The sequence below is a fragment of the Ctenopharyngodon idella genome, chromosome 6, assembly GCF_019924925.1.
Source record: "Ctenopharyngodon idella isolate HZGC_01 chromosome 6, HZGC01, whole genome shotgun sequence".
Lineage (NCBI taxonomy): Eukaryota > Metazoa > Chordata > Actinopteri > Cypriniformes > Xenocyprididae > Ctenopharyngodon > Ctenopharyngodon idella.
In genome coordinates, this window is record NC_067225.1 from 27,319,172 (window position 1) to 27,344,236 (window position 25,065).

At 35.0% G+C, this 25,065-nt stretch overlaps 1 protein-coding gene and 1 long non-coding RNA gene across 2 annotated transcripts in view; one reads left to right on the forward strand and one right to left on the reverse strand.

Annotated features, from left to right (window-relative positions):
• The window catches only part of LOC127514704 (contactin-4), a 105,177-nt gene extending 96,863 nt beyond the window's left edge, over positions 1–8,314 (forward strand). Inside the window, exons 21-23 of the mRNA XM_051897802.1 lie at positions 2,530–2,642; positions 5,842–6,010; positions 6,167–8,314. Of these exons, the coding sequence (XP_051753762.1) occupies positions 2,530–2,642; positions 5,842–6,010; positions 6,167–6,261 (377 nt within the window). The 3' untranslated portion in view covers positions 6,262–8,314. The remainder of the gene's footprint in view (positions 1–2,529; positions 2,643–5,841; positions 6,011–6,166) is intronic.
• Positions 5,856–24,449, reverse strand: LOC127514705 (uncharacterized). The gene is made up of 3 exons (XR_007930690.1): positions 24,315–24,449; positions 10,774–10,840; positions 5,856–5,986 (listed from the first exon to the last, which is right to left on the reverse strand). It is a non-coding gene; the product is annotated as an uncharacterized LOC127514705 (long non-coding RNA).
• Between the last annotated feature and the right edge of the window lie 616 nt (positions 24,450–25,065).

Here is a 25,065-nt window from a genome sequence, read left to right on the forward strand (position 1 = left end):
TTAATGTAGAATAAGGAGTCTGCCGCTAAATGAGTAGGGTGGAACTTCAAAGATGTGAGATTAGAGGCCTGACAGGATCATAATCCCAACCTGTTAAACTCTTAGTGGGGTGTTCTCAACACTATGAGAGATTAAAGTGGCCTCTGTTAAACTACCGTGGCTAAATAGGCTCATTATCTGATGCCAATAATCAAGAACAAAACACTGTGTTTAACTGAGCCAGAAACTGATCAGATAAACTATGACATTACTATGGAGGGAGTCTTATGGCTATTTTCAGCTAATAGACTGAGCATACAATTAAAGGCCTCTTTAAAATAAAGAGCTTGAGAGATCTCTTTCTTTGTGTCGGAGCAGATAGGCGATTGTTCTTTTTCCTTTTTTACGGTAGATTCTCTGACTGAACATACCGTGATACAGCAGACCAATGTTATGATCGAGTATGGTTATCATAATAGCATGTATTATAGACTCTGTGGGCTGAGTATCATTAGTTAAATTGCTTCAAATTACTATAGCTATTATCCTCAATTTTTAAAGCATGAATACAGGGTGCACAATGTCCTAACCATGAAATTTTTTGAGAAAAGAGATCCCTGGTTCAGTGTTCTATTGGAGTTAAACTATGTTTAAATTCCACAATTACTGTGAAAAGTATTTGAGTGAAAGATGTTTTCTGAATTGTTTGAGCGGGCACATGACCGGGCAGTGGCAAACGCAACATTTATACAATTGCTCCTAAGCAACTCTGTGTCAGGGGCAACTATTTTACTGTTATGGAGTTCTGGAAATAAAGGGAAAAGGGCACGATGACATTCAAGCAGTCTGGCACGTCAGAATATTGAAAATTGCAATACATTACAACAGCATGTAGGGAAAGTTTCTCTGCTAAGTCGCATATAATGGATTAAATCTCATTCTTTAGTGTCAACATTATGATGTTATAAACAGAAATGTTGGCCTTAAAGGGATAAATCACCTTAAAAAGAAATTTCTTTTATTATTAAGTCACCCTCATGTTGTGCCAAACCCTTATGACTTGTTTTCTTCTGTGGAACAAAAATGAGAAGTTTTTAATAATGTCTACTCAGATTTGTTATGTCTTACTATGAATGTGGATGGGGACCAGGTCCTGTCAAGCTCCAAAGAGATAAAATCATAATAAAAGTAGTCCATACTGCTCATTCACTAATTTAAAAATCTTAAGAATCCATACAGTTGCTCTGTACGATTAATAGACAAAAATTTTAATAAATGGTTATTCACTTAAAAAAAATCTTGACAGCCGTGGTCACCATTCACTTTCATTGCATGGAGAAGAGCAGCTTGGACATTCTGTTACAGGATTTGAAAGACATGAGTGTAAATAAATGATCACAGAATTTACATTAAAGGGATAGTCATAGTTCACCCAAAAATAAAAATTCTGTCATTAATTACTCACCCTCATGTCGTTCCACACCCGTAAGACCTTTGTTCATCTTTGGAACACAAATTAAGATATTTTTGATCAAATCCGATGGCTCAGTGGGGCCTCTATTGCCAGCAAGATAATTAACACTTTCAGTGCCCAAAAAGGTACTAAAAACATATTTAAAACAGTTCATGTGAGTACAGTGGTTCTACCTTAATGTTATGAAGCGACGAGAATACTTTTTGTGTGCCAAAAAAAACAAAATAACGACTTTTCAACAATATCTAGTGATGGGCAATTTCAAAATACTGCTTCGAAGCTTTACAAATCTTTTGTTTCAAATCAGTGGTTCGGAGCACCAAAGTCACATGATTTCAGTAAACGAGGCTTTGTTACGTCGTAAGTGTTTAGAAATTAATCAATAGTTCACTTAACTTTGGCAGTTTGATACGCGATCCGAATCACTGATTCGAAACAAAAGATTTGTAAAGCTTCAAAGCAGTGTTTTGAAATCGGCCATCACTAGATATTGTTAAAAAGTCGTTATTTTTTTTTATTTATTTTTTTTGGTGCACGAAAAGTATTCTCATCACTTTATAATATTAAGGTTGAACCACTGTACTCACATGAACTTTTAAATATGTCTTTAGTAGCTTTCTGGGCATCTGAAAGTGTTAATTATCTTGCTGGCAATAGAGGCCTCACTGAGCCATCAGATTTTATCAAAAATATCTTAATTTGTGTTCTGAAGATGAACGAAGGTCTTACGGGTGTAGAACAACATGAGGGTGAGTAATAAATTACATATTTTTAATTTTTGGGTGAACTAACCCTTTAATGTTCTGCACTATGTTTCATTGTTTCATAGCTGTTTTTTGCTGCTACATTAAAAATTACTCATAAGGTTCCATTTATACTAGTCTAGCTAATTTAAAGTGAGAGATAATCTCTATTGAATCCGTGCTACTGAGCTTTCCAAGTCTTAAATTTAAGTGATACCTCAGCTGGTGCAATGCTGATTGTAAAGATTGCAAAGGACAAAATATAACCATGAGATGTTGTTCAGTCATATACACAAGTTGGAAGTAAATCAGGATATGATTTATGTCTTTTAGCTCCAAGTCAACCCCCAGGGAACATTGAGTGGAACCTGACAAACTCAAAGGTCTTTCTGAACTGGGAACATGTGAAGGCGATGGACAATGAATCAGAAGTAACTGGCTACAAGGTAATCTGTTTTTTTACTCTCGCTCTTCTGTTTCTTTGCTGATAAACATGCTGTATCAGTGTGCCACATAAGCTGGTGTTTCACATAAAACAACTCAGAGATAAATGACTGAGAATATTACCTTTGAAAGCTGCATTATATACTATGTTTTTTTATTTCACTTTTTTATTTTGAAGTGCCAGTGAAGCCTTTCCAGATACGCTCATGCAACTTCCTTTGAACTTCTTATTTGAAGTGCAAACCATTTTGCATAGCATTGTATTTAATAACAGTTTCCCATAAGTGACAACTGGTTATATACAACATTTTTAGTTACTAAAGGCATTTTGCATACCATTAAATATCATAAGAAACCTTAATATATGCAACCTTGCTGTAAATGGTTGCCGGCCTTTTTGCACTGTTCATATCAGTTGAGTTAAGCTGTTAAAGGGATAGTTCACCCAAAAATGAAAATTTTGTCATTACTTACTCACCCTCAAGTTGTTCCAATGCTGTATTAGTTTCTTTCTTCTGTTGAACACAAAAGAAGATATTTTAAAGAATGTTGGTAACCAGACAATTGATGGCACCCATTAACTTCCATGGTATTTTTTTCCTACAATGGAAGTCAATGGGTGCTGTCAACTGTTTGGTTACCAACGTTTTTTAAAATATAACCTTTTGTGTTCAACAGAAGAAAGAAACTATCCCTTTAACATGTCATCTTGGGTGGGATTGGTCAAAACAGATCAAATCTGCATAAGCAGTAGCCTATAGTAAGAGCCAGCAGAGGCCATTCCTCTCTCCTTTTTGCTAGCAAAACTTTTATTAAAATTAATTATGAAAAACTGAAGGTTCTGGAATAGATACATGCTTTTCACAAGACCCTTTAGCAAATAATATAAATTATAAATGATAAAAGTGAATGAATTAAAGCAAATATCTGGCTAGACATTAAATGTAAAGATATTTTTTTAGGTCTAGATTTGATTTCCCCTTTAGTATAATCTTTCATTTTTTCTAATTTCCTTTTGCAAGGCTCAATAAAGCACATCCACACTCAAGGTCATAGATACAGTATAGAAACATCTGAGGCTTTTTTACATTTCAGAACAAGCTGCTTCGATCTCCTGCTGCGCTCAGAACCCAAGTCATCTGTAGCAAGAGTTCACACAAAATGTTCAGAAAGAGGATTAAAAATTGTCCGATGTGATTCATTTCTTTTGAGCAAATTAATTTGCTGCAGCATGCTGCCAGCTAATTGACGACGGCCTCTCTGAAATGTAGAGGTTTGTCGGGTCGGCGAACAGCTGGACGGCTCTGATGCTATCCTCCATCTGGAGCTACGAGCTTAGCGACTTCTCACCAAAGACACTTTCATAATGGAGAAACACTATTCATTTGCAATCCTAACCGTCCGCTGTGAGGCACCTGCAGAATAATGAAATCAATAATCATAAATTCTCTAGTCTGTGTGAGCAAGAAAGAATATCAGTTTGGTGGCTATTTGTTTTGCACTGTCAATCTAAAAAAAAAAAGAAGAAGAAATTTAAATGATTTATGGATTGTGAAACCTATTTTTTTTCACAGTGAGATATGTCAGCAAACATACTAATAATCCTCCCACTGAAAATCAATTTGAAATTTGAAATTGATAAAGATTTTTTAATTTGTATTCCCTCTTTTACCTGGGTTTTGGAGATTGCATGGAGCTGGTGTGAAATATTAATAACAGACTTTTATGCATTTTGCAGTGCTGCTGCTTTTTTTTTTTTTTTAGGGAAATTTTAAAAACCCCAATAAAAATATTTTATATAAATATATTTTTTAAATATTTTAAATATGAAAAAAGAACACTAAAGTTTAAAATATTTATTTTAAAAATTAAAATTGTATATCAAAATTATTTGGCAAAAAAGGCAAACTACAGCTACAGGTTTTATTTTACTATACAAAAAAATGCATAGAAAAAAAAAACTCAGAGGAAAAAGCATACATTCATAATCCGTTATTAATGTTTAGTTGGTTCTCTCTTGTTTTTGCATGTGTTCATAATTTCTGTATGACAGCCTGGCCAAAAATTATGTCTACACAATTTGGCATATATATATATATATATATATATATATATATATATATGGGATTGGGAAAGGTCCGCAAGACAGGACTCAAACTCGGGTCACCCGAAGTGCAATGGCACTATATGTCGGTACACTGCCCACAAGGCTATCAGCGCCAACCTCTTAAATTATATTTTTAGTAGTGGAAATTTAGCTAGTAAATGCTTATTGGTAACACAATGCTTTGATATCATTAGCATATCATAGCAATTGCTGAAAGAGTACGGCAATATAGACCATTTATAAAATACCTGTTCTCAAATTAAGCCCATGCTCCACTCGTCACCATGATGGTAACACATACACATAACAGAAACTCTTCTAAATTGGGATAGCAAAGCATTAAACACTACTAAATCCCCCACTTAACATTAATCTTGCACAAAAAAAAACCTTATATAACACTTACTTTTAGCATTTACTCTCCCTTTCGAGTGTCATGGCAAAGCATGCTGGGAAATAGAAAGCCCAGTTTCATGTAAATTTAAGTTTGTCTAAATTAAAAGAAACAAGTTCATAAAACTTAAAATGTGTCAGTTTGATGAACTCAAAAGAAAAAGAAAGTTCTAAATACTCATAAAAGTTCATTTGATTGAACTAGTTTGTTTAATTTGAGTTTGCCCTACTCAAACCAGTTCATTATTTTGAGCGTTAGGGTTTACAGTGCAATTAAAACAAATGACTCCAAGCACAACTATTCAATATGCTTACAAAATCTTTAACAAATTTTTAATAATATTTTACTAAAGAGTAAGGATGTCAATTTTCCTAGGCTGGACATCACTTTATTGCATTCCAAAAGTGAGGGTTTTATAATTTGTTTTCTATTACAAAAAATAGTTTTATAAATTAACAAACATGATCTATTTTTGTGAAATGTTAAGTATGCTTGTGCTATTTTTCTTCTTAATGAATGCTACTTTCATCTAATCACTTTTCTGCATTTTTTTGTATGTGGATTAAGTGTTCAAATGTTTTGTGGCCGCTGTACGGCATGAAATATCCTCGTCGCTCTGACTTATTCATTTATTTTTGAGTCTTTTTAGCTAATAGGCGCAGACTAGCTGCATCTCACTGACCCACTTTCTCCTGCGCAGGTTGTGTATCATCAAAACTGGCACAGAGGAAGCGGTGTAGTGGAGACCAACAGGACGTCCGTGGAGCTTCAGTTGCCATCAGAAGAGGACCTGCTCGTTCAGATCAAAGCCTTGAGTGACGGAGGAGACGGCAGCAGCAGCAACCCTATACGTATACCAAAGATGTCAAGTAAGGCTTCATGTGAGCTCATTAAGAATAGTGCACGCTGATTTCTGAGCTTGTACACACAGAATCGAACTGCTAACCAGGCAATTGCTTGACATTTGTAGTGGCCTACTTCATATAATCCTGTCTATGATGTCTTTGTGTTCGTCTCCCTCACAGGCCTGAACTCAAGGGGATACTTCAGTTCAGACGCAAGCAAGATGGCCCATGTTCATGGAGTAGTGTTTCTGATGTTGTCGTGGGTGTTTTCATAGAACTTTGCCTTTATTTAAGCTGAAGTGTGTCATTTCCATGCCACTAATGTCATTGAGTGGAATTACAAAAATGACTATGGTTTCCCAAACACTGTTTGCTAGAGTGTAGAGAAATCAATCTAAAAATGGCTTGCTTGTTCAATCTAAAAATTGTTGCATAGATAGGAGAAAGCATTTTAACATTTGAAAAATAAATTACACACTTTGATGGAAGCTTGTTTCTGCTATGGAGTAAAAAAAGTAATTGTGACTTTTTATCTCATAATTCTGACTTTTTTCTTAGAATTGCGAATTATAAAGTTAGAATTGAGATATAAATTCGCAATTGCATGTTATAATGTGCAATTGTTAGGGGAAAAAGACATTTATATCTCACAATTAAGACTTTATAACTCACAATTGCATGTTATAAAATAAGAATTGCGAGATATAAACACAATTCTGAGAAAAAAAGTCAGAATTGTGAGTTATAAAGTCAGAATTACGAGATATAAAGTCACAATTGTGCAAAAAAGTCAGAATTGCGACTTTACATTTTGCAATTCTGACTTTATAACTCACAATTCTGACTTTATAACTCACAGAATTGTGAGATAAAAAGTTGCAATTACCTTTAATTTGTTTTTTATTTAGTGGCGGAAACAAGCTTCCATACACTTCAGCTTTAACATGGCAAAAAATGTTTTTCTTACCAAGTATTTTTGTCCTGTTTCAGTACAAATATCTAAACATCCTTAAATCAAGATACATTTATTTGAGAAGCAAAATGAGTTAAGATATTAATGAAAAAATACTAAGGAAGAAAATCATTTTTTATTTTTTTTTTTGCAGTGAAAACAGACTTTAAAATGTTTTGATAAGGTTGGTTATAGTTACATTTTATTTGACTTTTCTTTTTTTTGGTTAAGAATTGGTGACTCAGCTCCATTGCCTTATATTGTGATGGTTTTTTACCTCTTTGTCAAATTATTCGTCTTTTGTATGTAGATTTTATGCAAAAAAGCAGACTTTCTCTTTTAGCTAATAATTTTGCTTAGGTGTTCAGAACTGAGATTTAAATTGAGGACAATATTACAGTAAGTTATGTAATGCAGTAGTGACCTGGAATGTTGGATCTCCAAGAGAAATCCTTGAATTATGAATTATGCCCATGCTCTTTTTCCTCCTACACACGTCAGTCAAGCCAATGTCTGTGTATGTAAAAAGGCCTTTAGATAGATGAAATGCATTATGTTGTTTTGCATAATCCTGAGAGATATTACTGTTTTGATGAATAGTGACAGTTTGGTTTAATACATAGTTTCTGGATAATTACACCGATGTATTGCTACTAGTTAGTTTTGAATTATTATTACTTTGACAGTCAAGCATTTGATGGTTTGAAATGAAACATATATCTTGTTCCTTTAAATTCAACCCATAGTTCATCAATTCCCTTATGATTTCTTCTGTCATTCAAATTTTCCTATGGGAGTCGGTTAAACAGTAGGATATCTCTCAAAGATGCTTCATCATGTTTGTTCCTGTGATCATCTTTCTTTCAAACATCTGCTGAGTTTGTACGCTTGAAGATGAGACCAAAATGTGTCATCAGAACTTAGCTTAACCAGATATTCCCTCTGCCGGTTTCATGTTTTCTAAATATTTGTGTCTAAAAGAAATGTTTTATATCCTCTATAGTTTTTTATATATATATATATATATATATATATATTATTTAATCATTTTTTAAATTTGTTTTAGAATATAAGTAATGACCATGCAAGCTTAAAACCATTATTTATTATTATTTAATTTTATTTATTTACTGTTATTTTTTATACTTTTGTAATATTTATGTTTTATTGTATTTGTATGTTTGATTTATTTTTATGTGTTAATCATTTTTCCATATTATCCATATTTTTTGCCTTATTTTGAAATTTAGCATTTTATAAATGTAATATATTCGTCTGGCGTTTTCTTTTGCTGTTATGTAAGCATTTTGAGCTATTTAATACCTTTGTATTAATCCTGTACAATCTCTGAGAGATAAAATAAATAAAATTTCATATTGAAATATATGGTGAGCAAATATGTGATTAGCTACAGTATCAGTAATAGCCTCCAACACGCACTACAGCATTTTTTGATCTGGGAGGAGACGTTTCATTCTAATTTGATGAATGGAAGAGAGCTTGGCTGATCTATATGGTTGCCTAGAGACGATTCCTTCAAAGACTTGCATACTGATTGGTAATTACCAATAGACTGAGTCTCTGCTGGATGAAAGTGTAAAGATGGCAGGCATACTTACTGACAGTTATTTAAATTACAGAAAAATATACAGTGGATCCAGACGTCTGAGCGTACTAGTGAAAATGCTTCTATTTTGCATTTTCCTAATTAAATACAACTTTCTTTTCAGTACAAATTATATTATCAGCATAATTTGATTAAAATGTTAAAAGTGAAAAATAACATGAATTTCTTTGTATTTGCATACATCCCCTTTAACTTTAATGCGCTTAAACTGGCATGAACTTTAGAAGTTTGTGTAAAACCTGTTGATGCTTTAATAGAAACTGAAGTATCTCATAAAAGATAACTTTTCTACAGAGCCCCTAAAGGTACATGGTGATGGAAAAAAATATAAGATAAGGGGGCGAAATATATTTCAATCCTTATGCACTCTCTTGCACACAGAGCCCCTAAATTGACATGGTGATGGAATAAAATGAGATGAAAGAAAAATTTATGTCAATGCTTTTGAGTCTCTCGCAAATGTTTTGCATTCCGCTGAGAAACTTTGTGTTCCCTCGCAAAATGTTTGCATTCCCCCGAGAAACTTTGTATTCACTCGCAAACATTTTGAGTTCTTTGTGAGTGAACGCAAAATTTCCGGCAAAGTTTCTCGGGAACGCAAAACTTTAGCGAGTATGCATTCTCCCCCAAGAAACTTTGCATTAGCCCACAAAGAACTGAAATGTTTGCTCACAACCCTTTTCTGTTCTTTGTGAGTGAACACAAAGTTTCTTGGGGGAATGCGAAAGTTTTTGAGAGGGAACGCAAAACACTTGCGGAGCCTCTAAAGTGACACTGTGATGGGAAAAAATATGAGATGGGAGAAAAAAATTATATGTCAATGCTTTGGCGTCTTTCGCAAAATATTTGCGTTCCCCCAAGAAACTTTGCATTCGCTCGCAAAATGTTAGCATTCCTCCGAGAAGCTTTATGTTCTCTCACAAACCTTTTGTGTTCTTTTCGAGTGAATGCAAAGTTTCTGGGGGGAACAAACATTTTGCGAGCAAACGCAAAGTTTCTCGGGAACACAAAACTTTTGTGAGTACGCATTCACTCGCAAAATGTTTGCGTTTTCCTGAGACAATTTGCGTTCACTTGCAAAATGTTTGTTCTCCCGAGAAACTTTGCGTTCGCTCGCAAACCATTTCAGTTCTTCACGAGGGAACGCAAAGTTTCTCGGGGGAACGCAAACACAAAGTTTCTGGGGGGAACGCAAACGTTTTTGCGAGGGAATGCAAAGGTTTTGCGAGCGAACGCAAAGTTTCTTGGGGTAACGCAAAATTTTGCGAGTACGGAGCCCCAAAAGTGACCTAGTGATGGAATAAAATATGAGATGGAAGGAAAAATTATATGTCAATGCTTTGGCGTCTCTCACAAAGAATTCAAAAGTATTGCAAGTGAACATAAAGTTTCTCAGGGGAACACAAACATTTTGCGGGCGAACGCAAAGATTGTGGTGGTTCTTTGGATCTGTATACCTGTGTATCATGATAAATAAACTGTCCTTAAAGGTGCTGCTATTAAAATTACTTTATATTTAATTATGATATTGTAGCCTTTTACAATACCAAAAAAGTGTGACCTTGGTCAAGACAAAAATATTTGACACAACCACTCAACACTATAAGTAGCCAAATGTTTTATCTGGAAGGACTTAAATTTTTGGAAGGACTTAAATGTTCACTCAATAAGCAGCATCCTACATGTTTATTTACGAACATTTGACATTAAGTTATGAAACCAGGCTACAGTTGAGGTGTGAAATGGAGTTTGCTAAAGTAGATTTCACAGTGAAGGTGTAGGAGTTTATTCCAAGAGCTCAGAGGAATAAGCTTGTCAGGAACACTGACAGGTAAGTGTGTGAACACGGATGTAATCTCCCGAGAACTGCTCCGACTTGTTGGGCTACCAGGGGATTTAACCGTAAATACTAGTCCAGCTGAAACGGAAGCAGTCATAGGCAGTCACAGAGCCTTTTGGAAGTCCTCCTTGCATGTCATTTGGTGCCCTTCAATAGTGCCTGTGAGTCCGACCAAAATTTGGTGGGTACTGATATTCCCCGCACTGATCCTCCTGAATTAATGGCTTCACTGGAGCTCTAAAGACCCATATGGAAGCGAGACATGGGAAGGCTGCTTCCTAATCACTACTTTTGCCAAGCCAATGTGTCTGCATAATCTCACAAAATGGTTGTAATAAACCCTTGCTCACTTTGGAAGGGAGTTTTACCTTATCTGATAGCAGTTCCATCCCATAAGTCAGACACTTTGCTGCTCAGAACAAAGGCTTCAGTGTCCTGAAATAAAGAAAAGATACGAATTCTTCAGTTTCAATTTGGATTATGTCTTTGTTTTACGTGAAGTCACCACGAAATCAAAATGGACAATTCTTGTTTTATTCATGGAATATTGCAATATTTATTATAAATGATTTATCCGTGCACATCATTATTTTTTTAATCAAAACAACTTCCCCTCCCTCTTGCAGCGACATCTCTTCTATTCTCTGATGATGTGTTTACCGGCGCGAGGGGAGGACAACCTGTCACTCGCATGAGATCACAGCAATAGCAAATCACATCCCGATGGACAAAATCAAGTCCCGCCCTACATTTTTTCTTGTTTGAGAAGCCATTTCACTCGGATACAGGGAAGAAAATCGAAACATTATGTTTCATGCTGACTTAAAAAAACAAATCCCAGGTCTCTTTTGGATCCCACTGTAGACATTTTACCAGGGCTTCTCGGCCCCTTATTATCAAAACTGGCACTGATAAATAATAACCACCTTCCTTTTTGACAATATTTTCAAGGTAGGCAGAGATGTGCTTATTGAAGTGGGGCAGATTAAAAATTCTACCCTGCAGCAATGTAATGGATCTTATGCAAAAATGAATGGAGAAAATGTGGCCCAGATTTTTCATAGATAGCCATAGTGGTTTATAAAGGCCCTCGGATATATAAATGGAGAAATAATTGTGAGGAAACCTTTGGCTATTCAAATTAATCATTTCAATGATAGAATAGGGCTGTCATAGTTCACTTGTTAGTAGTGCAGCAGCACAGGGGGGAAACTGGTAAGATAATGAATGGTTTAGAAGTTTGCCATGTTACAGGGAAAGGTTGAGAAGACGGTCGTAGTATTGAAGGGGGTATGAGAGACCTGCCGGCCTATTTAGCTGGTTTCAAGTACAAGCAGGTGAGGGCCATAAAACAAATTTCAACACTAGGGAGACAAAGACAGAACTTTGTATGAATCAGTGGGAAAACCTTATTGAGAAAGAGCGCTAATATGCTCGAATTCAAGTGAGGATGCATCACTCTTAAAGGTATAGTACAACCAAAAAATTAAAGTCTGAAATTCACAGCAGAACATATTCAAACTCGCCGTTTCAAGATGCATCACGTCAGTGACGTCTGCTGACAAACACCATTGGTTCTCACATTTTTTGTAATCACAAAGCATTGCGTATGCAGAAGAATTACATTTGAGATTTGATTTTTTTGGTCTGTTCCTGTTGAAGGCTTCAGAAGACTTGGAAAACAGTTCAAAAGTCATAAGACTACATTTAAGTCTGAATGAAATGGAAATAGCAACTGACTTCATTTCTTAAATTGTAAAATAAAATACTGATTACATATTGTTCAAAAGTTTGGGGTCAGAAAGATTTTATTTTATTTATTTATTTATTTATTTTTAAAGAAGTTAATACTTTTATTCACCAGACTTTTAAATTGTTACAAATAAGGTCTATTTCAAATAAATGCTGTTTTTAAATGGATACACATCAAAGAATCCTGAAAAAAACAATGTATCATGGTTTCCACACGAATATTGATAATAAAAAGAAATTGTTCTTGAGCACCAAACCATGATTTCTGAAGGATCCTGTGACTGAAGACTGGAGTAATAATGCTTGAAATTCAGCTTTGATATCACAGTAATAAATTGCATGTTAAAATAGAAAACAGTTCTTTTTAATTGAAAATAATATTTAACAATATTACTGTTTACCATATCTATAATCACATAAATGCAGCCAAGAGACTTCTTTCAAAAGCATTAAAAAATCTTAATACTACGAACTTTTGAACAGCAGTGTGTTGGGGAAAGTTACTTTATTTTGAGAAGTACTGAATCTTTGTTTTTTGCAAGTGAGATGAGTAAACGCATGCTCACATTTAGTCTCTAGAACAATAGCATCTTGTTCAAGTCAAGTCACTCATTGAAGTATAAGCGCTAGAGATCACTTCTGTCATCAGAGACAGTTGGACATTGTGGTGTATTAGAGTTAAAAAATGATATAAATACTGTTCGGTTTCTCGCTCAAACCGATCGTTTCATGTCTTAGGACATCAATGTGTCGTCACGAGCCGCAGGGTTTAATTTGGATTTGTCTGTGCGTGTTTTTTTTTTACTCTTATAGACGAAGTTCCCATTGCCGTGCAATATACGACTGACAGACCACAACGGTTGGAGTTAAAAATCATCATTTGTGTTCTACTGAGGAAACAAAGTCACCTACATCTTGAATGCCCTGGGGGTAAGCAGATAAACATCAAATTTTCATTTTTGGGTGAACTATCCCTTTAATTAGGTTAATTATCTGAACGTGCTCCTCCTGAACTTTGTTAAAAAATCATCATAAATTGTTAATAATAACACAAGTAAAATGCATTAAGAAAATAAACAGGGTTGATTTTGATTTAATGCTGACTTATTGGTGCTTTTTTGTCAGAACATTTGTTTGTTAGAAGCATGTGGTTATATGATTTTGTTATGTAAAAGAGCAGTGTCAACTGTAAAACACCTCTTTTTGTGTTTAATGAAACAGTCATAAGACATGAGGGTGAGTAAATGATGACTAAAATGATGGGTGAATTATTCATTTAAGTTTACAGTATATGAATTGAGCTTTATTTTTGTTTTATATCAACTGCATCTACAATATAAATGCACCATAATCATAACTTATGTTACCTGCGTGCCTGCAATACTTTGTAACTGCAATCAGCCTTGTAATCGCTGTAATGTATTCACACTGAGGGTTTCCCACACTCTGCCTTATCAATTAAATACACAGATGCAAGTGGCACCTGATCTAAAAGAGCTTGCCATGATTTGCTAATTTGCTGCATTACTTACATGTCATGCAGCAGTTTAAAGACGTACGTGAATGCCAAAGAGAAATCGTCCTTTTTATTGCCCTGTGCCTTAGAATATCACTTCATTTGTTCAACCACTTCAATCAAACTGATCACGACCTTATTTGGTATGCAAAACTAATCATTTAATTTGACAATTGCACACCAGTAGAATGTGATGACATGGCAGCATATCAAGAAGAGCTCTCTGTGTCTCATGGAGCTGATGTGGTCACGATGTTTATGCATGTAAATTCACACGAAGGCTACACACGTAAAGGGGGAGGGTTCGAAAATATGGTCCGAAGAAGATAAACCAGACGAAATTACCAAGAGGTGTGGAAAGCCAGGTTAAAGCATTCATAATCTGCAAAGTAGAGCCTTGGGCTGCTAGGCCTGTAAATTGGCGTGAATAGAGAAGGTTGTGTGTTTACAAAGCTTGTCCCCAGACTCCAAGCTGTGGAAAAGCAGCATCCGAGGAAGAGGGTAAACAGGATTAGAAGTTAGAGGAAAGATGGGCCATTACTTCACCTGTCAGCTGAACAGAAGGAAACGGCTCAGAGAGACTCTTACTTTTGACATGATGGTGAATATTAATAACAGGCCTGCACAAAACCTGATCAAACAACATAGACTTGTTTGCACTATTCTGATGAGCTGTAAGATCCTCTGAAGTGTAAAATATGTTGTCGAAATTAAATAGATGGACCAATTTCAAAACTCAGCTCAGTTTGCCTGTATAATTTGATACAATGGCAAATCTAAACAAGGATTTTCTTATGAGAACTCTGTATTACAATTAGCCTATTCAATAATGATATTCAAATGTAATCAAATGTGATTTGTCAAGCAGGGATTTTGGGGGGAAATCATTAACTGTTTTTACTGAAAAAAAAAAATGTACTCATGAAAACCAAAATTTACAATTTTTTTACTCTAAAAAGACAGGTAATGCTTTACAGTAAGGATCCATTGGTTAACATAAGTTAATGCATTAGTAACATTAACTAACAATGAGCAATACATTTGTTACAGTTTGTGTTAATCTTTGTTGATAAAAAAAATACTGTTCATTGTTAGTTCATGTTAGCTCAGGTCCAACTCTTTCCCTGCCATTGACGGAATTTTCAAATCCATGTTTTCACTGTTATACAGTAGGGAGCGCTATTATGCATCTTCTGAAAGAGTACAGAATCTCTGAATCAAAACACAGGAAAAGAAGAAGCAGAAACAAGCAATTGAAGCTATGCTTTATGCACATGTAAAATAGGGTGGTCATCGAACATCAAACAGCATATAAATCAAAACTGCCTTACGTTACCAAATAAAATGTTCACCCATGAAGAGGTATAGAACTGTGAAACTTTGGGGGTGTTGATGGACTTGATCTACTCCATATATGTTTTGATCATCGTTCTGAATCTGATCCAGACGTAGTGTTTGGCAAAAATGTGATTTTACAAATCTTACCCACATTCAAGTGTCAAAAAGAATGCATATTTATTTATTTAACTTTATTATTTTTTTTAAAGCAGGGGCTCTGTTCAGATATATTCAGATATTCATACAACAAAATATTCTGGGGGCCATGAAAGTTGTGAAAATGATCAAAAATGCTGGCGCGGGATGGCAATGTATTAAAAAAATGCTGACAGGGAAAGTGTTAAATAATATTAACATATATAACTTTTGATTTTGATAATGTATTAGTAAATGTTGAAACATTAACTAAGATTTATAAATGCTTTCGAAATGTTTATCATTGTTAGTTCATGTTAACTAATTCAGCTAACTAATTCTAACAAATGAAACCTTATTGTAAAGTGTTACCAAAAACATAATCTAAAGAAACATACAACTTTTTGGCCCTTTTTTGTACTGTATGTGAATCTGTATATTTCACATTTTAGAGTATTCACATGTATTTTCAACATCTGTATTTACAAGGACATTTTAAAATCATGTTCCATCAGGGGGAAATTTGACAAACTGGTTCTTTTTAATGTTTTTCACCTGCCATCAGTGATTGTGAGCCTGCAGGGAATTCAATGCAATGTGGGGATATATTCACCCCAAGAAAAAGGTATCGCTGGTTCAGTCATTTTGTTTGGTGTTTTTAGCCTGTTGTGAGCAGGTTCTTAGCCCCGCTTGACATTTGCGATAATTAAAACGCTAATCCAAGTAGGGTGCTGTCAAAGCCCTAGAAAATGGTCATGGTTCATTTTAGGTCAAATTAAAACCTCTACATGAATTGCCTACCTGCAGCTTCCAGGCGAGAGCTTAATCCATAATAATGTGCCGGGTTTATTAAAAGACTAAAATGAGGTTAAACATAACAAAAAGCTTCAAATCCAATGTGTTAGAGCTACTGCTCATTTTGCCATGTAATTTCAATTCCTCAAACTTGCTTGTAAAATAATTGCAAAAGATGTTATAAAAGTGTTCATGGTTGTCACAAGTCTGCATTCTTTAGTCTGAATTAGATTAAAATATTTTTATATTTTATAAAGAAATGTTAAGAATTATTCAGTGGCAGTAAAAAGTAAGTAAAAAGTGAGTTTGTATGGAGTTTATCTGTATGGGTTTCCTCTTTCTCTTGAGAAGAGTCGGGTAGATACGTTCCCTTTTTTCCTGACAGTTTATGACGTCTCTCTGTGCATAGGTGTAGTTTGTCAGGAAAGTGACAGTGCGTGAGTCAGAGCCAAGCTCTAAAGCAGGGATAAAGTGTGGTGATGGACAGAAGATTCACAGAGAATTAAAAAGACAGGGAGCCCCCTCTCCCTACAAAGAACTGGAGAAGATGACTGGCAGTCTACAGGGTTATCTCTCTCTCTCTCTCTCTCTCTCTCTCTCTCTCTCTCTTTCTCTCTCTTTCTCTCTCTTCCATTTGGTACTTTCAAACTGTCCTAACCGCTCTTGTGACTTTGCAAAGAGGAATATGTGAAAGCTATTCATCTAGTCTTATGAAAACATGACATCTGTCTGCTTGTGTTCTCCTTTTTCTCCTCATTGTTTATCCCTTCATTCTGGGTGACTTCTAAAGAGTTTTGAATATACAGCAGTATGATATGATCACATGTGTGTGTGTGTTTTTTTTTTGTTTTTTTTATGACAGTCAAAAATGTAAAAATTTCTTCATTCAGTCAAAAATATTACAATATAATAAAATTTGTGGTCAATATGTTACATACTTAAATAAATATGTTTGAACTGAGCCATACTGACCTGCCAATCTCTGATCCCCAATCCCCAATGCTTGCCTAGCAATAATAAATCATGGATCATTGCTGTGATGAAAACCAAAGGCTATTGGTTATTTTTAAAAGTAGGCAGGCTCTTTGCTTTGTCCCTCCCCAAACTTCCAGCTTCAGTAGGAAATATGTCATTACAAGAAAGAAAACTCATCAAGTAGCTTCTAAAGTTGTACCAGTAAATCCAACCATTGAAATCTGCTATGCTTGTTACAGATTAACACAGATAGCAATGGATAAACATATATTTAATTAAAAAGTGTTAGCTTACCTGGAAGAAGTTTAAAATTGTTTGTATTTACATAAAACCTTTTAAACCTAAAAGTTCATTCCAAGAGTAGCTCTCAGTTCTTGCATCTTTCATCTCCATGAACGCTCTTTAAGGTAAGCTCAACCCTCAGCTGAACCTGAAGCCATGAACTCAATTTGAACCAGACTGTGAATTCAATCTTCAGTTCAGACATGAACACACACTGCTGTTCATCATTCACTGTCTGCTTGTGAATAAAAGATCCCACCAAATGTGAGTGAATAGGTTTGTTTTCTTATGGACAAGTCTTCTTCAGAATCTAGCCTAACTATTATTATCTTGTTTCTTTTAGAATATTTTTAGATATATTTAGATATATTACTAGATATATTTAAAATAATGTAGGCCACTTTTTGCTGGTAACATAAGACATTTGGCATTATCAAGACCCACAAATATTCCCCCACTGCATTATTATACATTATATTCAACATTATATATGTATAGTAGTTTAATGTAGTACTGACACTAAAACCCTGTAAACTTGAATTTCTTCTTACACAGTAATTTTCATTTTGGGTGAACTATGCACAACACATAGTGTCACTAACCTGACGGCAGAAGGTCTGGACTCAGCAAGCAACCAATCACAGTTCGCTTTGTTCTGCATCATTGTTAGGAGCATGAAAATGTAAAATCACTGTCCCTATGATAACAGACCAGCACGCATCTAATAAATTATTCAAGAACGTTGTGCAAGTTTATTGCAACAATGGCACTGCAAAATTCATATACTTTCGAAAATCCAGGATTTAGTTGATCCTGATAAGCGCTCATTGTCACAGTTGTAAACACGACAGATTTCTTTCTCCATGAGAGGGTTTGGCATCACAGATGCTTTGTTTCCAGGCGGACCATTAAAGAACGTGACACAATTCACCCAGAAATCCTGTAGAATTCAACCAATCAGATGACAACTTTGAGACTCCCGAAGTATTTCCCATTTTGTGTGCCTTATGCATCAGACTTTCAGCCAGCTGTCCATGGGTGTAACGTCTGAGGCTGAGAGTCTGATTCATAATAAATGTTGGTTCATTCAGACGGCTAATGAACAAATTAATAAACAGATTAATGCTACCTTCACGTGCTATTGGAAATTTGATAATTCCCACTTCTGAAGTCGTGTTTACGAGCTCATCGCATTCAAGTTTCGAAATGGGAGGGCATTCATGTGCAATTTTTACCTAGGAAACTCGTATTTACGATAATTCCGAGAGCAAATGAAGGCAGCATAAGTCCCTGTCTGGATTGTAGGTCTTCTTTTTTCATATTGGAATATTTCATCACTACTATGTTTGTGTAAATTAGGGGAATACTATTTTTTTAATTTATATGTTATCTGTTTAAGTTAGATGTGAAGCTTGATTGACATTTTATGAATTGGGTAAAGGGTGTGGCTGGACCTTCAAGTTCAACCAATTATGTCCAAAGAGGGAAAGCTGGACATCGAGCTCCACCCATTTGCTATGCAGTGAGCAGCCTCTCGTACTAAGAAAAAAAGTCTGGGGAAACACTGACAGAACTTTTATACCTTCAGTTTTTTGCTTTCATGTTTTTTCCAAAAAGCAGTATGTAGTGTTAATGGTAATTTTCATCAAGCATCAAGCGGATTTAAAGATTTGCATTGCATGACGAGGGACATGTCATAAGCCCTGATGGGAACTGACAGAGACACAGTATTAGTTATATAAAGCATCTTAGTGTACTCCAGATTAGCCCACTGCATTTCACAACAGCCGGTGCATGTGTCCGCATTGTAAATTGTCATATTTGTCAGTAGGGTAAAGAATACGTATTGTATTTATTACATAATAGCACAAAACATGTTTGGTAAAAAGATTCCTAAATAAGGGAATTTTTGATGCAACTGTAATATTTGTTATTATGAACGTCAAAGCATATCTTTTCAAGAAGATAAAATTAAAAAGCAAACAAAAAAAGATTATTAGACCTCACACCTTAATATGAAAAGAGGCATAAATCAGGCTTCAGTATTTTCATTTTCAGGGCCTCCAATTATATCCATTATACATTTTTGACATCCCAGCCCTTAACGTATCTGTATTCATACCCATGTGTATGGGTTCTTTATGGAGATTAATGTATGGAAGTTGTAAGAATGGCTCCTAATCTGTAAATTTCGAAAGCCGCAGCGGAAAACCAGAGACGTGACGAGGTTGAGATAGTAAAATATTCCAGCTACGACACTTGATTAAAGTAATCCTGTTTGTGCAACAAGAACAGAAAAGGTCTGAGCCCTATCTCCTCTATGCAGCTGCCGGCTCTTCAGCAAAATCCACGTCTTATGTTGGAATCAAACGCTATTGAGAACGAACTGATTGCACTGAGCATCAATAACGTGGAATAATTTAGTTGAAATGAAGCGTGTTTTATGCACTTTGTCATTATTGTGACACCTATGGCGGTTCTTGACTGGAAATGATTGTTTACAAAATAACACCTAGCTAGTAAGGGAAATTAAATTTGTGTGTGTTTCATATTAATTAGAAAGCTGAATAAGCCTCATTTACATTTCAGATTTGTTATAAATCAGTTCATCTGGATTTATAGCTGTCTGCTCTCACTGATCCTACAAAATTGGTTCCCTTTCTATTCATGAGTTAGAATTTAAATTGAATATATACTTTGTTTTAGTTAAAATTATAGTTATATGAATTTCTTTGAGTTCAATTAAAAACTGTACGTGTATACATATTCTTAAAAGTTTGAAATGGAATTATATGGATTTACTGTATATGCAAATTATGCATTCAGTTTTACCGTATTGTTCCGAATATAAGATGACCCTGATTATAAGGCGACCCCCCCTTTTTCAAGATGTACCTTTTGGAAAAAAAAAAAAAAAAGCTTTGTGAAGACCAAATCTTGTATTTTATAAAGAAAATCTTTATAAAGGAAATGCTTTTATTTGAAAATGATTTACATATTGCATATGTTTTCATATTTACATTTTTTGTATTGAAAGTGTGGTAAATACTGGTAAAATGTTCCAGCGATCACATTTAAAAACAAACACTTTTTGGCATACAATAAAAATAACCTGTAGGCTAGCCCATCTTCTAACATTACACTCTGACACACCATATTTCCTGGCACACTCGTTTTACGCGTATTTGGCACCACCAATTGTTGCAGGTGTACTGACATGTAAAAGTCTAGACCCTGAACATGAGGGGCCGTTTACACTACACCATTTTCAACTAAAAACAGAAAACTTTTTATGCCTTTTGGCTGTTCATTCGGCATTTTGGTGGCCTAGAAATGCAAACTTTTGAAAATGGGTTTCAAAGTGCAAATTTTCGAAAAGGTCTCCGTGTAAACAACAAAAATACGAATCTGTGAAAACGATAACGTCATGCACATGCGCATTACATGTTCAGTATATAGACCTTATGTAGCCCCACCCCTTTCAGCGCCGCATTCGTTGTCTTTTGACTTCCTTGACTCGTTGGCTCGTTGTCTTTTGTTTGTATTTCCACAGTGATCTTACATATTTAAGAATGAACTGTTCGTTTTGAAATCTTCCCGGTCTACTAACATTGGTTAAGACATCTGCTTTAAACATTACAATGCTCATGATAACTTTTGTTAACTCTACAACAAGTAAATCCGCTTCACCAGCTAATATAGACCCTTTGTAGCCCCGCCCCTTTTCAGCGCTGCGCTCGTTGTCTATTGACTTCCGGTTTGTATTTCCAGAGCGATCTTATATATTTATGAATGAACTGCTCGTTTTAAAATCTGCTGGGTCTACTGACTTTTGTTAAGACATCTGCTTTAAACATTACAATGCTCATGATAACGTTCATTAACTTTACAACAAGTAAATCCACTTCACCCGCTAATTATTATAATTATTATACAGTAATGCCGTAGAAGTGTACAGGGCTACCGCAAAAACGGAAGTTCAAAGACAATATTATAAAGATGGCGGCGCGCTTGTTTCTCTGGCGCATGTGGTCTATAGTGTTTCATCGCCATCTAATGGCCTGCCAGCAGAATAGGCTACAGCGTTTTTAGTAATTTTCATGGATTTGTATGAATGGGGATCGTTTTGACAATGGTACGTGGAAAAACTTATCCGTTTTAAGCTTATCGTTGTTGTGTAAACGTACCCTAAGAAGAACCCGTTTTTTTTTTTTTTCAGATGTATTTCTAAGGGAAAAAAACGTCATCTTATGTTTAGAACAATATGGTGTGTGATACTGTATCTTCTGTCCTCAGAGACATATAAGACAGCATTGATAGGCCAGTCTTTTACAACTCCTTGTAAAGAAAATAGCGGCATAAAATAAAGTGGAATTTTCCAAAGACTTTATCATATAAGCAATGGGCCACGCTAATGCCTATTAATTCATATTGGTCATGTTTCTGACTTTTTGCCTTGACCCCATTGAAGGGATCAATGTTGTAGAACATCCCCTGCAGAGATTTATGAGTGCGGGCTTCATTCATTAGCTTCCAGTTGTTAACGCTAGCTTGTTAGAAACTCTTAAACACTAAAAGCTCCGCTTTATCACCGTTAATACAATAATACCAAGAAACATCCAGATCAAATGCTACACGTCCTTTATTATTTCAGTACAGTCCGGAATCATTCAACCAATCATGGACGCTGAAGCAAACAAGTGTTGCGTGCAGTGAAACATGGTGATGTATGGCTCCTCAAAGCTGCTTTGCTCTGTAAATTAAAGCGCTTAATTGCTGCCTTATTGCTCGGTGAAGATGAATAATAGTCAGGAGGCTTATCATTGGCAGCAGACCGTGAACCAGCCTCCTCATACTGAGCCCGACATCCCCCCTCAGACGCTCGCTTTCAGTAGAGACACTAGCGCTGATAACGCCTTTGCCGAGTAGTTAAATTATGAAGCATCCACTTCCTAGAATGCTGGTTTGTGTATAAAGTTAGGAATTACTTGCAAATGTGTGATCATTTCATCTTTATGGTTACTGAACTTTAGTGTAGTTGCATTAGTATCAGTAATGTCATACGACTGGCATAGCCTATGTCAGATACTAACCCCTAGAACACCTCTGATCACCACATCTGCTTAAATTGTAAAAAATGACTTGGCCCCAAAGTGGTTTGCCTGGCAGAACAACCTCTCAGAGGAATTATCTGACAAAGTTTTTGGGTTTTTGCAGTACCATGTCTACATCCCGCTACCAGTCAGAATGGCTGACTCCTGGGAGACTTATCCAACAACATGATTGAATGAGAGTAAATTATGAGTGAACGGTGCCATCTCCCTTATGGGCCCTTCTGTTTCAATTTGGCAGATCTCTGGACAAGGATGGAGAGCGATAATGCTGAGCAGTCTCGTTGGTCTCAAAGTTCATCATTTGTCAAGAACACATCCAGCCAATTTTTTTTTTTTTTTTTTCCAGAGAATTTGCTGCATGCATATGCCTAGTTTTCCAAATCATTGGTCTAGGATATTGTAAAACTAAATCATAAGTTTAAATGATTGTTTAAATATTAAACTTGAGATCGCTCCAGGTTTTATATCAGTGATGTCAAATTTTTAGGCTGTTCCCAACAGCTTGTGAGAAAATGTAACTATGAGGTGCCAATTTCATATCAATTCACACAATAAAGTGCAGTGTTATTTTAGTAGCATTGAAATATAAATTTAATTTTTGTTAATAATTTGAATTAGATTTTATTTTTATAGTTCCTGTTTTCATTTTAATTTTAGTTAAATCTTTAATAATTTTGTGTGTCATTTTTATTATTTTTTTTTAATGTCTATATAATTTTCATTAATTTTTATTTTTTATTTTTATTAGGAGTGCAAAACATTCAACATACGGTGAACACAAAAACAATAATAAAACAGCAATGATAGTAACAGCAGAAATGACAAACAGGTATAGTAGAAGTATATACGTAGCAATAGCATGTATAATAATAATGATAATAATATTTTGTGATGACGGCAACAGTAATATCAACAATAATAACAATAATAATTATAGTAATACTAAAGATGGTGATGATGATAATTTGTGTTGACGGCAATAGTAATATCAATAATAATAATAATAATAATAATCACATTAATAACAATAATAATAATAACAATAGTGATACTAATACTAAAGATGGTGATGATAATATTTTGTGATGATGGCATCAGTAATATCAGTAATAATAATAACAGTAATAACAGTAGTAATAATAACAATAGTAATACTAAAGATGGTGATGATGATATTTTGTGTTGACGGCAATAGTAATATCAATAATAATAATAACATTTATATCAATAATATTAATAATAATATCAATAGTAATACTAATACTAAAGATGGTGATAATATTTTGTGATGGCAACAGTAATATCAATAATAATATAATAACATTAATAACAACAATAATAATAATAATAATAATAATTTTCATTAATTTTTAAAGGGGTCATATAATGCCACTTTTACAAAATGTAAAATAAGTCTCTGATGTCCCCAGAGTGTATATGTGAAGTTTTAGCTAAAAATACCCTACAGATCATTTTTTATAGCCTGTTAAAGGGGTGGTTCATTGCGATTTCACTTTTTTAACTTTAGTTAGTGTGTAATGTTGCTGCTTGAGCATAAACAGTATCTGCAAAGTTACAGCGCTGAAAGTTCAATGCAATCAGTATTGTCTTTTAAAGAATTTTCTGTTTAAGGACTACAACAAACGGCTGGTAGGGAACTACAACAAGCTTCTTCCCGGGTTGGTGACATCAATAACCCTAGAATTTACATAAATCCTGCCCCCGTGAACACGCAACAAAGAGGGTGAGGCCATGTTACATTACAGTACATAACACAAATGCAATAGCATGTCATAAAAGCAAGATGACAAAATGACAAGTTATAACCATAATTAAACTAAACTATACCTGTTCTATCTTCATGCAGCATATATTCTCTGGCTCTGTAGCATCTTATAACAGTTCCCACAGGAGCGATTTATAGATTATCATGACAGAATATGCTAATCAATGACTTTAAGATAGTTAACTCCACATCAGCTACATAAATACATCAACTAACCATTCAGAAACGTCCTGTTGCATTCAAAATGTTGTCACTTCTTCTTGAGTCTCTCCATCATTGTCCGACTCCGTTTTGAACATAAAAGGCTGAACAGTTGTTGACATTTTCAGTGAGTCTGCGTGAGGTAATGTGAGGTGCTGCTAAGTGCTAACATGAGCTCCTGAAACTCCGCCCCCTTTTGAGAGAAGCAGTTCATTTGCATTTAAAGGGACACAAACAAAAACGGAGCATTTTTGCTCACCCTCAAAAAGTGACAAATTTGACATGCTATAAAAAATTATCTGTGGGGTATTTTGAGCTAAAACTTCACATACACACTCTGGGGACACCAGAGACTTATTTTACATCTTGTAAAAGTAGCATTATATCACCCCTTTAAATTTGTCACTTTTTGAGGGTTACCTCACGCAGACTCACTGAAAATGTCAGAAACTGTTCAGCCTTATATGTTAAAACTGGAGTCGGACAATGATGGAGAGACTCGAGTAGAAGTGACAACGTAGAATAAAACAGGACATTTCCGAACAGTTAGTTGATGAATTTATGTAGCTGATGTGGAGTTAACTACTTTAAAGTCATTAATTATCATCCTAACTTTGCAGATGTTGTTTATGCTCTAACAGCAACATTACACACTAACTAAAGTTAAAAAAGTGAAATCATAATCAACCACCCCTTTAAGTGAAAAATGAAAGTGACATGTCAAGTGTAGTAACCCATAATCGGAATTTGTCCTGTGCATTTAACC